This window comes from Canis lupus, chromosome 14 (genome assembly GCF_048164855.1).
Source record: "Canis lupus baileyi chromosome 14, mCanLup2.hap1, whole genome shotgun sequence".
In the NCBI taxonomy this organism is placed as follows: domain Eukaryota; kingdom Metazoa; phylum Chordata; class Mammalia; order Carnivora; family Canidae; genus Canis; species Canis lupus.
Window position 1 is genome coordinate 18,147,718 of NC_132851.1, and position 13,527 is coordinate 18,161,244.

Sequence of the window (13,527 nt, forward strand, 5' to 3'; positions counted from 1 at the left end):
TCCCAGCTTGATATCCTTTATTTATCTATCATTCTTAAATGACAAATCTACTTTTCAAAAATGAAATCTTGCTATTACTGAGGATATCTTCAACATTTTCCGCAACTCCAAAATCAGGAATATTTTACACAACTGGAATTCTTTGCTTTTTAAAGTGATTACTATAAATGTATACATATATACTCATTTGCTTGTGCTTGCCATAAAGTGAAATTACAGCCTGTGACATCTCATAATTGATAAAGTTAGAGCCAAGCCATTTATACAACTTCTAGTTATATCTCTTTGAGACTCTCCAAGAGCAAATTAACCAATATATGCCACTTACTGAAAAGGAAAAGAGAAAAAAAATCCTTCATGGTCTTTCATTCATTTCATCAATTAGGACACACCAGGCAGCATTTTTCTCTATAATCTGGTCTTTCTTATGACCTGAATTTCCCATTGCTGCTCATTCTGTCCAGTACAATTTTTCCTATCATCAGCATCCATTGGTTCAGTTTTTACATTCATCCCTGCTTCTGAATTGGGGAAATCATCAGACGAAGAAGCCAAGCAATTCTGAATCATCTCAATGACTCATTCCAGATGTTTCTGAAACTGCTCAGCTGTTTCAAGGCGTTGACATTTCTGGACCTCCATCATGACTCTCAATGTCTCTCTCGCTTGGTGGGGTTGGTATTCATTTACGAGATGATACACATGTACAAAAAGTAGCTTAAAATCTTCCAGTTTATCTTCTCATTTTATACTCCCAGGGCTCCTTATCAAGATACCTAAGAGGTCTAAGAAATTAATAACATATTGAATTTTCTCCATTCTTTCTTGTGATCAAACTGCTTAGGATGAAGTCCTTCAATGTTCTGGCTTTCTAAAGGGTGGATGATAGAATCATCACATTGGAACTGATTGACAAACATCATAGACCTATCTTTTATTGGAGGTGGAGGCTTGGGAGCTAGTGAATGTTTTCATCTGTATATTCCTTGATGTACTACATTGGAGGTGGTGGAAAGGGAAGTCACTTGTGGCTCACTTATAACGGAAGATCAAGAACCCCAGCTCAGGGTTTACACTGGAGCTTTCAGTGTTTTGATAGGGATTGCACTGAATCTGTAGATTGCTTTCAGCAGTATAGATATTTTAGCATTAATTCTTCCAATCCATGTGCATGGACTATCTTTCCATTTGTTTCCGTCCTTCTTTCATTAATGTTTTATAGTTTCAGATTACATGTCTTTCATCTCCTTGTTAAAATTATTCCTAGGTACTCTTTTAGGTGCAATGGTAAATGGGATTGTTTTCTTAATTTCTCTTTCTGCTACTTCATTATTAGTGGATAGAAATGCAACAGATTTTTGTATATTAATTTTGTCTCCTATAACTTTATTGAATTTATTTTGTCAGTTCTAATAGTTTTTTGATACCATCTTTAGGGGTTCCATATATAGTATCATGTCATCTACAAATAGTGATAGTTTCACTTCTTCCTTACCAATTGGAATGGCTTTTTTTTCTTCTTGGGTGATTGCTGCAGCTAAGATTTCCAGTACTATGTTGAATAAAAGTGGCAAGAGTGGACATCCGTGTCTTATTCCTGATCTTAGAGGTAAAGCTTTCAGATTTTCACCATGGACTGTGATGTTAGCCATGGATTTTTCATATATGGTCTTTATTATGTTGAGATATGTTCCCTCTACACCCACTCTGTTGAAGCGTCTGGGTGGCTCAGTCAAGTAAATGTCTGCCTTTGGCTCAAGTCATTATCCCAGTGTCTTGGGATTGAGTCCCTCAGTGGGGAGTCTGCTTCTCCCTCCACTTGCTCACAAGTGTGCTCAATCTCTCTATCTCTCTCTCTCTCTCTCTCCCTTCCCCTCCCTTCCTCCCCCTTTCCCCTTCTGAAATAAACAAATAAAAAATTTTTGAAAAGTTTAAACCCACTCTGTTGAAAGTTTTTATCATGAATGTATGTAATATTTTGTCAAATGACTTTTTAGAATCTATTGAAATGATCATATGGTTTTGATCCTTTTTCTTGTTGATGTGATGTATCACATTGATTAGCAAATATTGAACCACTGTTGCATCCCTGGAATAAATCCTACTTCATCATTATGAATGGTTTTTTAATGTATTGTTGAATTCGGTTTGCTAATATTTTTGTGGGGATTTTTGCATCCATGTTCATCAGAGATATTGGCCTATAGTTTTCTTTTTCTCTTTTGCTTTTTTTTTTTAAATAGTGTTTGGTTTTGGTATCAAGGTAATTTTGAGTCTTCCCTCTCTTTTCTTGGTAGGTTTAAAGATTTGTCCATTGTGTTTTCCAAAAACCAGCTTATTTTCACTGATCTTTTATTGTTGTTTTAGTCTCTCTTTCATTTATTTCCCCTTGGATCTTTGTTATTTTCTTAAAATGCTAATTTCTAGTTCATAACTTTAGGCAAATAAATTCTTGTCCCTATGACGTAGCTTCCTCATCCACAAAATGGAATGGCAGTTCTCAGTTCCTAGAGATTTTGTCAGGATTAAACAAGATAATTCATGTAAAATGATTAGTTCAGAAATGGGTATATATTAAATGCTAGTTAAATGTTATGTAACCATATTGGAGCATGATAAGCACAGTGTCCATATAAAAATGTGTACACATGGTAGGAAGGGATAGAGTTAGAGGAATGTTCATTTTATTTAATGTCCCAATTTTCAGGTGACAGGGCATCTGAGTGTTAAAAATTCAACCTTAGGGGGGTGTCATGGATATTCGACCTATGTGGTCTCAGAGTTTCATGATTGGTTTAATGTTCTGTTGTCACCATCTTGAAATTCTTTTTTTTTTTTTTTTTAAGGATTTTACTTATTTGTTCATGAGAGACAAAGAGAGAGAGGCAGAGACATAGGCAGAGAGAGAAGCAGGTTCTATGCAGGAAGCCTGATGTGGGACTCGATCCTGGGGCTCTGGGATCACACCCTGAGCCAAAGGCAGACGCTCAACCACTGAGCCACCCAGGCGTCCCACCATTTTGAAATTTTTATTTTTCAGCAAGGGACCTTACTTTTTTCCCCCACTCATCTGGAAGTTTATGTAGGCAATCCTGCCTCGCCTTATATCTTCCCATATTTTCCAGAGAAGGCAAGACTGAAAGAGTCACTACCCCCCATAGCAGAGACCAAAACTTTTCCTGGTACCCTAGCAACATGGGAAGTAAATTCAACCTGATTAGCAGATGTTCTACTCTGACATAATCCCATCTCTTTGCGACAGCTCTTCATTCAAGGATGCTCCACCATCCCATAAAATAATGCCAACGCTCAAGTGGAATCCTCCTTGGCTTTATGAGTATGGGTGTGGTGGACTGTATATGGTTTTCTCTTCAACTTTTTAGATTTGGGTATTATTACTTGATCATTTTTCATTAGGCCAAAGGGTTTTGTGGACAAGATTAGGGCTCTGCTCTGCTACAGTAAACAATAAAAATCTGTGGGTCTTAAAGAAATAGTGGAGGCTCAAGAAGAAACATACATAAAATCATTAAGCTATATTTTTAGAGGTATTTCTAACTTGTCAAAAGCATTCTGAAGTCTGTGTTGCTAATGAGAGACATTCTTGGGATTTTATAGACACTGAGTTGGGAAAGAATTTCTCTGTGAGATGACCAAGGTTGTAGCCAGTAAAATGATCCAGCAGAGCAATATTGCATTTGGAGCCAACAAGTTCGAATCCTGTTTGTCCAGGTGCAGTGTTCATGTGCAAATCTATCTACTCAGACACTCTGCTACCCTGGCCTGCCAACACAGATAGGTGTGCAGTGGGCTGGTAGGCTTATTCACAGGAAGGCTGCAACTCACAGAAAAGTGGGGGGTATCCAGAGTGGGAGCCTATAGCTCCTCTTGGTGAAATGATGTGCCTGGAATAACAAAGGAGAGAAATCAAAACAAAATGAAGCCACAGCAGGAACGTTCCAACCAAGCTTAGAAGTGATGAAAGCGGAAAGAAAATTTAGCTGGAGTTCAAACTGTGGCTAGGGTTATGACAGTTAATAAATCAGTAAGTCTGGAAAACGTTAAGTCTCACAATAAAATTAGGAAGTTGCATTACACTGTCATTCAACTAGTGTTATGAAAAAAACTCAATTATTAACACGTGTGTCTCTTCTCTGGCGGTATCTTTCATTTATTCATTAGTAAGGCTTGCCTTCTCCCAGAGACAGTTGTACATTGTTAAATTGGGTCCTGCCACTTGTTAGCTATGTGGCCTTCAGTGGATTATTTAGGATCTCTGAATCTCAGTTTCTTCATCTGTGAATTGGATTTCATAATAACTATCTTTTTGGGTAGTGGCTTTCAAATATTTTGGCAGTAACTGGCGTAAGGAATATCATCTTATATCATTGCATCGTATGCTACATATACAAATTTCTTATACATTGTCTTTCAGGGCCATTTTGCCCTTCCCTGTTTACAAAAGTCACACTATGTGCTGGACACAGTAGATAATGAATGAACATAGTAGATGCTCAATGAAGTAAATGGAATCGAACAACTCCACTTTTCATCACCAGCTCAAGTGCTAAGGTGAGCAGAAATTCATGTGGCAGATGAACCAAGACCTCTTCCAGGAGATGAGGTCCCATCTTAGGGCAACTTTTCTGTAAGACAGCCTGTCACTCTGGATTTTGAGGGGCATAACTAGACATATTTGGTCCACCTGACCTAATATAGGATCCCAAGTTCTGCTATACCAAGAGTTTATTCCATAATCTGAAGCTCTATGTTCATTTCTTCATCCTACAACAGTGATCTTAACACCCACCTCACAAGGAGATGATGTAATGAAAGCAAAAGTTCCTGGGAGCAGTTGTGAAAATAAGTTCTCTATAAACCCTCGGTCGAATGGGACTTCTGCCGTTTGTAGACCACCCATCAAATCATAGCTCTTTGAAGTTCCCTTAGATGAAAAAATATCACTGAATAGGAATCCTATATAAGCTATTATTTTTCCAAATTAAAATTAGAATTTCATATATAAATATTTATGTTCATGACACATGCAACCAATGTACCTTTTGGCCTCTGGTTTGTTTTATAATGGCATCTTCCAGCTGGATTTGGTTTTGGAGAGAGCTCCCTCTAAACACTAGAACAATAGATTTGAGTTATACTGACAAAGGAAATTCTAAAGGCCTGTGGAGCTTATTGATTTATTCATCTGTGCATTAATTCATTCAACAGACTTTGAGCAATCACTTTTTTGCCAGGAACTGTGATAGGTGTAGGGATACAGAAGCGAAAGAGACTATCTTTGCCCCAGGAGCTAACATTCCTGTGGAAGAAGCAGACACATGAACAAACTATACTGCAATATGGCTAGGCTATAATAATAAAATAAATATTTGCTGATTTCCCTCTATGTGCCAGAGACTGTTCTGGGGCTGAGAATACATTGTGTACACACAGCATTTGCCATCAAGAACTTATATACTAGTGTTGGGGAAAGTTACGATTTGGCTCTTACAGGCACAAAGGTGAAGGCAACTAACTTTGCATGGTGGAATCATGGAAGACTTCCTAGAGGAGAAGATGTTTGAGCTGAGACTTAATGACTGAGCAGAGGCTTTTCAAATGAAGGTTATGGGAGGTGGAAACTATGGGGAAGGGCATGTGGAAGAGATACGGCTTTTGTTCAGAGCAAATAGCATCTACTAATGTATATGTGGTTATATCTGAGGGAGTAGGAAGTGATGAAAAGGTCAGCTCATAAAGGAACTTAAGGAGTTTGGATTTCATTCTGTAGAATGCTTTATGCTTTATGCTTTATGCAGAGGATGAACTGTAAGACTTGTATTTTAAAACGATTTTTCAACACCATAAGGAAAATAGATTTCTTGGCAGTAGGACTGAGCAAGACTGTTGTCAGGGAGAAAGGTTAGAAGTCTGATCCAGTTATCTAAAAGGGAATTGATAAGCTTGAAATAAAAACAGTGGTGTTAAGAATGAAGAGGAGAGAATGGATGCAAGAGAAATCTTGGATCAGAATCTATAGATTTATAGAATGTTGGAGCATTGGATGAGAACATTCAAAGGGGTGGAATTCAAAGTGACTGATAGGTTTCTGGTTTCAGTGACTTCAGTGGTTGACACTTGATGCCATAGCGACCATAGGCAATTACCCGGGATGTTCCTTTGCTAATTTTCAGGTTGTAGTTTGAAGAAACCATCACCACTGATGCTGCGGACAAATTGCTGGTTGACTTGTACAAGTCCTTGTATGTCAAGATATAGTTTTAATATTTATACTTGCATATATATACTGACCTGACACATATACGACCCCACTTGTTAAACTGACCACCATATGTTTATGGATATCACTTTGTTTTATTATTATTTTTTAATGGCATTATACTACAGCATCACAGTGTTGAGGATATTATATGCATGGGTTCTGGAGCCAGACTGCCCAAGCACAAACCCCGCTTTTGCTTCTCATATGTAGACTAACCTGGGGTGAAGTCTCCCCTGTCCATAAAATTGTCATAACAATTACACCTGCCTCCTAGAGTCTTTGTGACGATTAAGTGAGTTAAGTCACGGTAACTCACTTAGAACATGGCCTACCTGGTATGTAGTAAGTGCTCTATGATTGTTATCTTTTCTTTCTTTCTTTCTTTTTTTTTTAATCATGCCAGGAGCATCTCCATGGAACAAGAGCCCCTGACATGGCTTGAATGGCATCTATGCCTATTGCTGACATGCAGAGCTGTTGCCCTGTGCCAGGATGTGCCATGGGCTGTGTATATATTATCTCCTTTAGTTGCACAACAGAGTTATGAGGTCCTATGTATAGTGTCATGATTGCAGTATTATAGAAAAGGGCAGGTACTACAGATATTAAGCAACCTGCCCAAAATGACACAGCTAGTGAGTAGAGGATCCAGGATCCAAACACCCAGGACTACCTGGCCCTAAAGCCCATGGACATGATCTAGGCTGTTGCTAGGGCAACTAGTGCCCGAGCAGCCACCCATTTCTAAGAGGATACTGGCTGGAAGGTGCCTCATTATTCCAATAGTAAGAGTCATCTTGGTTCTCTAAGGGCCTAGTCCAGTGCCACACATGATGATGGAGTGCAACCTAGCAGGTGTCCTCGAGTGTGTAAGAGAGTAGTTATGCTCTTCCTTTGTATCTTCCCTCAACCATCCAGCCCTCCCCAGTCAAGTCCCCCACCCTTTTCTTTCATGGGTTTAGACTGGCCTATAGAAGACTTAGGGAAAAAAAAAAAAAAAAAAAAAAAAGATCCAATTTAGCAGGTTGAAAACATATGATAAGAATATGATCTGGCAAAGATTATTTTATCTTTATTTTTAAAATATTTTATTTATTTATGAGAGACACAGAGGGAGATGCAGGCTCCCTGTGGGAACCCCAATGCAGACTGGATCCCAGGACCCTGGGATCACGACCTGAGCGGAGGCAGACACTCAACCACTGAGCCACCCAGGCGCCCTGGCAAAGATTATTTTAAATGGCAATTGCCTCAACTGCATTTAACCAAACCATAAAAGCCACTTAGAGAAGAATTTACTTTGAATACACATCTCCTGTGTGCTCTGCTTATCTATCCATTTCTGCAGCAGCACCTTCACATCTGGCTGGAACTTGGTAAAAACCTCAGGTCTCATCTTTCATCTTACTTTTTAATTAGGTTCCTGCCCTGCTGCCTATGGTTCCAACCAGTGCATTGCCATCTTTCATGAAGTCTTCTGTAATGCACAAAGATCACAGGCACTCAATAGGAATGGGAAATAGTACTAATCACACTGTCTTTCTCCATTGCAAGCTGAGACATGTCCGGGAATCTAGGAGTAAGTTATTGATGTAGGTTATTTCCAGGGTACTAAAGTCTGAGCAATTTGTACCAGGTCATTGTTTATAATCTCAAGGCAGACGCCTATTTCTAAGAATCTATTCCAGCCACAAAGTCTTTTACAAACAGCTACTCCCAAATAGTGGAAGTTGAATTTCCTAAGCTTTGAATCTGCCATTGAAAACAAACCTTATTTTCCCACTAAGGCACCACCATCCTGCAATCTCTCCTGTTTTCTCCTGGAGAAAGAGATCTGGCTTCCACCCAGGTCAGGTGTGCTACTTCAGCTCAGCTAGATGTTTGAAAATCCACACAATAATAGAAGATGAAATAATGCACTCAGTCAATCTAGCAACAATCCATTGCTTTTTTGAAAGGATCCACTCCCAAGATTCTATATGTTGAAAGTGTTCTTTGAAACTTTGAGATGATTTACAAAACCCAGTTTATACATAACTTTTCAAGAGCTCATCTTTTGCACAAAGAGCTATTAGTGCTGTTTTGAAATCTCTAGCATAGCTTAAGTGCAGATCTCAAAGAAAAACAAAAACTCATCTCTATAAAAAAACAGTGTGGTCTTTTGCACTATAGATTACACGCAAATGAGAAGTTCTTGAAAGTATTGGTTTGAAAGGAATGCGTTCTCATGGACTCAGGTATTTCATTTCTTTTTTTAAAAAAATATTTCTTTATTTATTTATTCATGAGAGACACAGATAGAGAGAGAGACAGAGACACAGACAGAGGAGAAGCAGGCTCCATGCAGGGAGCCCAATGTGGGACTCGATCCCGGGACTCCAGGATCATGCCCTGGGCCAAAGGCAGGTGCCAAACAGCTAAGCCACCTGGGGACCCCCAGGTATTTCATTTCTATATACTTTGCTATTTGTATGGTGTCTTCTCATGAATCTAAAGGTGACTTGGAGGCTTCATGCAAAGTACTCACCAAGTAGAAGCTGACAGACCCGAAAGAGAGGTGTTGCTTTGTCTAGTTTTCTTTTAAAGCTACCGTTTTATTGGGTGCTTGTTATGGGCTGAATGATTTGCACAGTGCTTTATATACATCCTCTCATTTCATCCTTGCATGACACCGATACAGCTAGGATTAATTGTCCTTATCTTGCCCATGAGAAAACTGAGCTTTTCTGGGAGGTGAAATCGTTTGTCCAATGTCACACAGTTATTTAGCAGTCTTTGGTTCAAGTAAAGGTTTGCACAGTGTCAAAGGTCATACTCTGAGCCAATCCACTTGCCACTTGACCTCAGTTGAACTTGACCGCAAGCCACTAAGCACTGGAGAGGGATTCAGGTGATATCTATGTGTTTCTGTCCTCCTGCAGCTGTAATGGAGGCAATAGTATTTCTCATGATATTAATAGTGATCCTGGACAAGATGATACTTTCAGAGCATCTTAATATTACGTAAAGAGTGACAATATGGGTGTGATGTCCCCCTCTGAAAGATTAGAGGCTGTACACCACCCTGTATTGTGTTTTTTGGTGTGCACTCCTACCTTCTTTCTTAAAAGGTCAGGCTTGCATCTTATACTGTCTTAATACACCGTATAGCATCTATCAGGTTACTGAGGGCGGTGTAAACAATAGTGCTATGAATGAACAATAGTGTTAATAGCTACCATTTTATGAGCTCTTACTGTGAACTCAGGCACTGTTCTAAATATTTAATGTACCGCAGACTCATTTAATCATTAATGTAGTAGATTCAAACATCATTCTCATCTCACAGATGCGGAAACCAAGGCACCAAGAGGTTAAATGACTTGCCTAAGGACACACAGAAAATGGGAAAGATGGGGATAAGAACCCAGGTCTTTTGGCTCCAGAGTCTTCTTCCCTTCAGAGTCTTCTTGCCTTACCACTGTACCCTAAAGCTTCTTTATAAAATCCTGCTTCATCATTTCTCCCACTTCCACTGCACTGCATACCCCCTTCCTTACTTTATTTTTTACCATAGCATTTCTCATAGCTGACCTGCCATATACTTGCCTAACTATTTTTTTTTCCTTTTTGATTTGTCTCTCCACACTAGAATGTAAGCCAAAGAGAGCAGAGATTTCTGTCTTGTTTTCTGCTGTATCTCTGGCATTGCTACTTCTGGCACATCTGTGAACTAATAATACAGAACTGTGCCTGGCACATCATAGGCAGTTATTGGTTCTCACTGAATGAGACAGTAACTGAATCCCAGGTGTGTCTGTAAGCTGATCGGAACCGGCAGCTACTCAGGATCCATCCTACTATAATTCTGCTCGTGGTTGTGATTTTGAACATGAGGTAGTAGAATGGTAAGTACATAAGACAAATGTCTCTGGGCTGAAGAGTAAGGAGTCAGGAAGTACTTCGGGCGCACCTGGGTGGCTCAGTCAGTTAAGCATCTGACTTCAGCTCAGGTCATGATTGTGGGGTCCTGGGATTGAGCCCCATGTCTTTTGGATGCCTGTCAAGCAAGAGGTCTACTCCTCCATCTTCCTGCTCCTACTCTTGCTTCTGCTTTCTCTGGTACTCTCTTTCTCTCTCAAATAAAATCTTTAAAAAAAGAGAGAGAGAGAGAGAGAGAGAGAAAGAAATAATTCAGCCAAAGTGAGGAAAGATGTAGGAAGGTAGCTGGGAGAGGCGGGGCATCAGTGATGGGAGAACATATCTATGGGTGGAAAGATTTACAGACTAAGAGGAAGGAATCTGTGGAGAGGAAGAGTGGAGTGGAGGTGATGATGGATGGGTGGAGGTGAGGGATGGCTTGGCAAAGGGAGAGAGGAACTAGGTTGAGCTCCAGTAGAAGGACCAAACTTGCAAGGGTGGAGGACTGCTCCTGCTTCTGAAACACAGCAAAAGGGGGTGATTATCCTGGTAATTCTGCAGAGACTTGAGATACAGAGAAATCCAGAGAGATCTTATTGCATGCCCTTGATGTTCCCAGGATAATAGCAGGGTTAAGGTCTCAAAAGCTTATATTGAAGATATTGAAGAAAATTCAGATTTAAAAAAATGATGGCAGGTGAAATGATAGTTTGACACTGCTGAGACAGGGAACAGGGACTGAACTTCAGCTCATTTAAGACATTCATTTCATGTAGGCAATCAGTAACAATGACGGGAAATTAAGACTGGGCTGTAATTAGTGTGAAATTGCTCTCTGTGAGACCGTTGCTCATGTTGAGCAATTTTTCACGTGCTTCTTCTCCAAATCTCTCTTCCCTGGTAGTCTATTTAAATCTTTTGTCTACTTTTAATTGAGTTGTTTGTCTTATTGAGTTGCAAGTGTTCCTTATACATACAAGTCCATTGTTATGTGTGTGTGAATATAAAATATTCTCTTCTAGTCTGTGGTTTGATCTTTCATTTTAACAATGATTCATGAAGAACAAAAGTTTTAAAAGCAATAAAGTTCAGTTTGTTGATTCTTTTTCTTTTAAAGCTCATGCTTTTTTTTTGTCTTAAGAAATCTTTGCCAGATCCAGATTATTAAAAATTTCTTTGTTTTCGTTTTGAAATTTTATAGGTTTAATTTTGCTTAGGTCTATGATCAATGTTAAGTTCATTTTTGTGTATGGGTTAAAGTTCTTTTTTTTTTTTTTCTTTTACAACTGGCTAGCCAATTAATTTGTCCAGCACCATTTACTGAAAACATTATTCTTTCCCCCCATTTGAATTGCCCTTGTACCTTTGTCAAAAATCAGTTGACTATGTGCTGGTTTTTTTGCGGACTCTTTATTCCATTCTCTTAATTTGTCTATACTGATCCAGTATAGACAAATAATATTGATTATTGTAATAATAATTGTTGCTTTATAATAAGTCTTGAAATCAGAAAGTGTAAATCTTTTAACACTGTTATTCTTTTTCAAAGTTGTTTCAGCTATATTCCATTCTTTGCATTTCCATATCTTTCTAGGCTTTTGATTGAGATTACATTCAGTCTATCAATAAATTTGGGGAAGAACTGACATCTTAACAATGAGGAGTCCTTTGATCTAAGAACACAGTATATTTTTCTTTTTTTTTTTTTTTTTTTTTTTTTTCAAAAGATAATCTAATCACAAAATGTTTCCAATAGCCAACCAAACACATAGGAGAGAGCTTAGGTTTAAGTTCACATGAAAGAACATGCATTAACCTGGCTGTTCTCTAACTTCTCCTAAGAGTGTTTGCTATTGTTGCTTTACTTAGCATCAGGGGGGATTCCAGCCAGGGAATCTGATGGTATTTCTAGATTTTCCAGTATTTAGCTCACGGTCCCCACGATCAGTTCTCCTCTGTGTGTGGCCCAAGTACTTAGACATACTACAATTTCTTCTTTCCCCAGGACAACTAAGAAACATTGCCAGTTTCATGAGGAGCCAGGGCTTCAGGAAGAGTGGTACCACATGGCCCCTGGAAATGAAACCTGAATCTGTTGGTGGCTGGGGTGGTTTCCATGTTGAATTCGGCCACTGGCACTCCCCGGGCAGACACCTGGGGTGCAAACATGGCAGCAGGATAAACCACAGAGGAAGTTCCCACCACTAGACATAAGTCACAGAGGGTCAGCTCTTTGTCAACCTCCTCCAGAATGGCAGGATCCAGGTTTTCTCCAAACCACACGACGTGAGGTCTCAGCAGGCCCCCACACCCTGCCTCTTCACACCGGGGAAGTTTTTCCACTGGGATTCTGGCATCTTGAGCTTCAGGGTCTGGAGCACCTTTTCCTGATAAAGCTGGACAAATTGGACTCTTGTAATTCTCAGCCACAATTCCACAAGAGGTACATCGCGTTTTAAATAAGCTCCCATGGATTTCCAGAAGGTTCTTGGTGCCAGCCCTGCGATGCAGCTCATCGATGTTTTGAGTGATGACCATGACCCGTCGGCCCTGCTCGCGCAGCCGGGCCTCACATTCAGCAATGGCAAGGTGCCCGGGGTTTGGCTCCTTGCTGAGCATGACCTCCCGCCGATAATGGTAGAACTCCCACACCAGGGAAGGGTTTCGTGCAAAGGCCTGAGGGGTGGCCAGGTCCTGAGCTTGCCATTTTCTCCAGTAGCCCCCAGCTCCTCTGAAAGTTGGGACTCCGCTCTCAGCACTAACGCCAGCCCCTGAAATGATGACTATGTGCTTCGCTTTTGCAAAAAGCTTCCGAAAATCAGCCATATTTGAACTTGGTCGAGCCATTGTTGGGCAAATCCGGGTTCCAGTGGAGGCTGGAGACTTCAATCCACGATACAGCCCATAAAGTAATCGACAGGGGGCAATCTGAAGAGGTTGCATCAAGTTGTCTTTGTGGTACTAATTCCTGAGATGGGTTCTGCTCCGGCCGCCGGACCTTGAACCCACAGTATATTTTTCTACTTATTATGTCTTCTTTAAATTCTCTTAGCAATATTTTGTAGTTTTCATTAAAAAGCTGTTATACATCTTTTGCCAAATATATCCCAATGTTTCATATTTTTAAATGCTATTGTCTAAGATATTTTTAAAAAATTTATTTCCTGAGGCACCTGGGTGGTTTAGTCAGTTGAATATCTGACTCAATTCTGTCTCAGGTCATGATCTCAGGACTTTGGGATCACACCCCGCATCAGGCTCTGTACTCAGCATAGAGTCTGCTTGTCCCTCTCCCTCTGTTCTTCCCCGCTGCTTACTTGTACTCTCTCTCGCAAATAAATACA

At 39.9% G+C, this 13,527-nt stretch overlaps 1 protein-coding gene and 1 pseudogene across 1 annotated transcript; both read right to left on the reverse strand.

Annotated features, from left to right (window-relative positions):
* Positions 1–355: 355 nt before the first annotated feature.
* LOC140604351 (mediator of RNA polymerase II transcription subunit 7-like) lies at positions 356–1,012 on the reverse strand (annotated as a pseudogene).
* A 10,860-nt stretch (positions 1,013–11,872) lies between these two features.
* On the reverse strand, positions 11,873–13,184 carry LOC140603741 (NAD-dependent protein deacylase sirtuin-5, mitochondrial). Its single transcript, XM_072774293.1, has one exon. The coding sequence runs from the start codon at positions 13,124–13,126 to the stop codon at positions 12,194–12,196; it is 933 nt and encodes a 310-aa protein (XP_072630394.1). The 5' UTR covers positions 13,127–13,184; the 3' UTR covers positions 11,873–12,193.
* Positions 13,185–13,527: the final 343 nt, after the last annotated feature.

What these genes read in the sequence shown, in the direction of transcription:
- LOC140603741 (XM_072774293.1), bottom strand. Translation starts at nt 13,126, where the DNA reads ATGCAACCTCTTCAGATTGCCCCCTGTCGATTACTTTATGGGCTGTAT.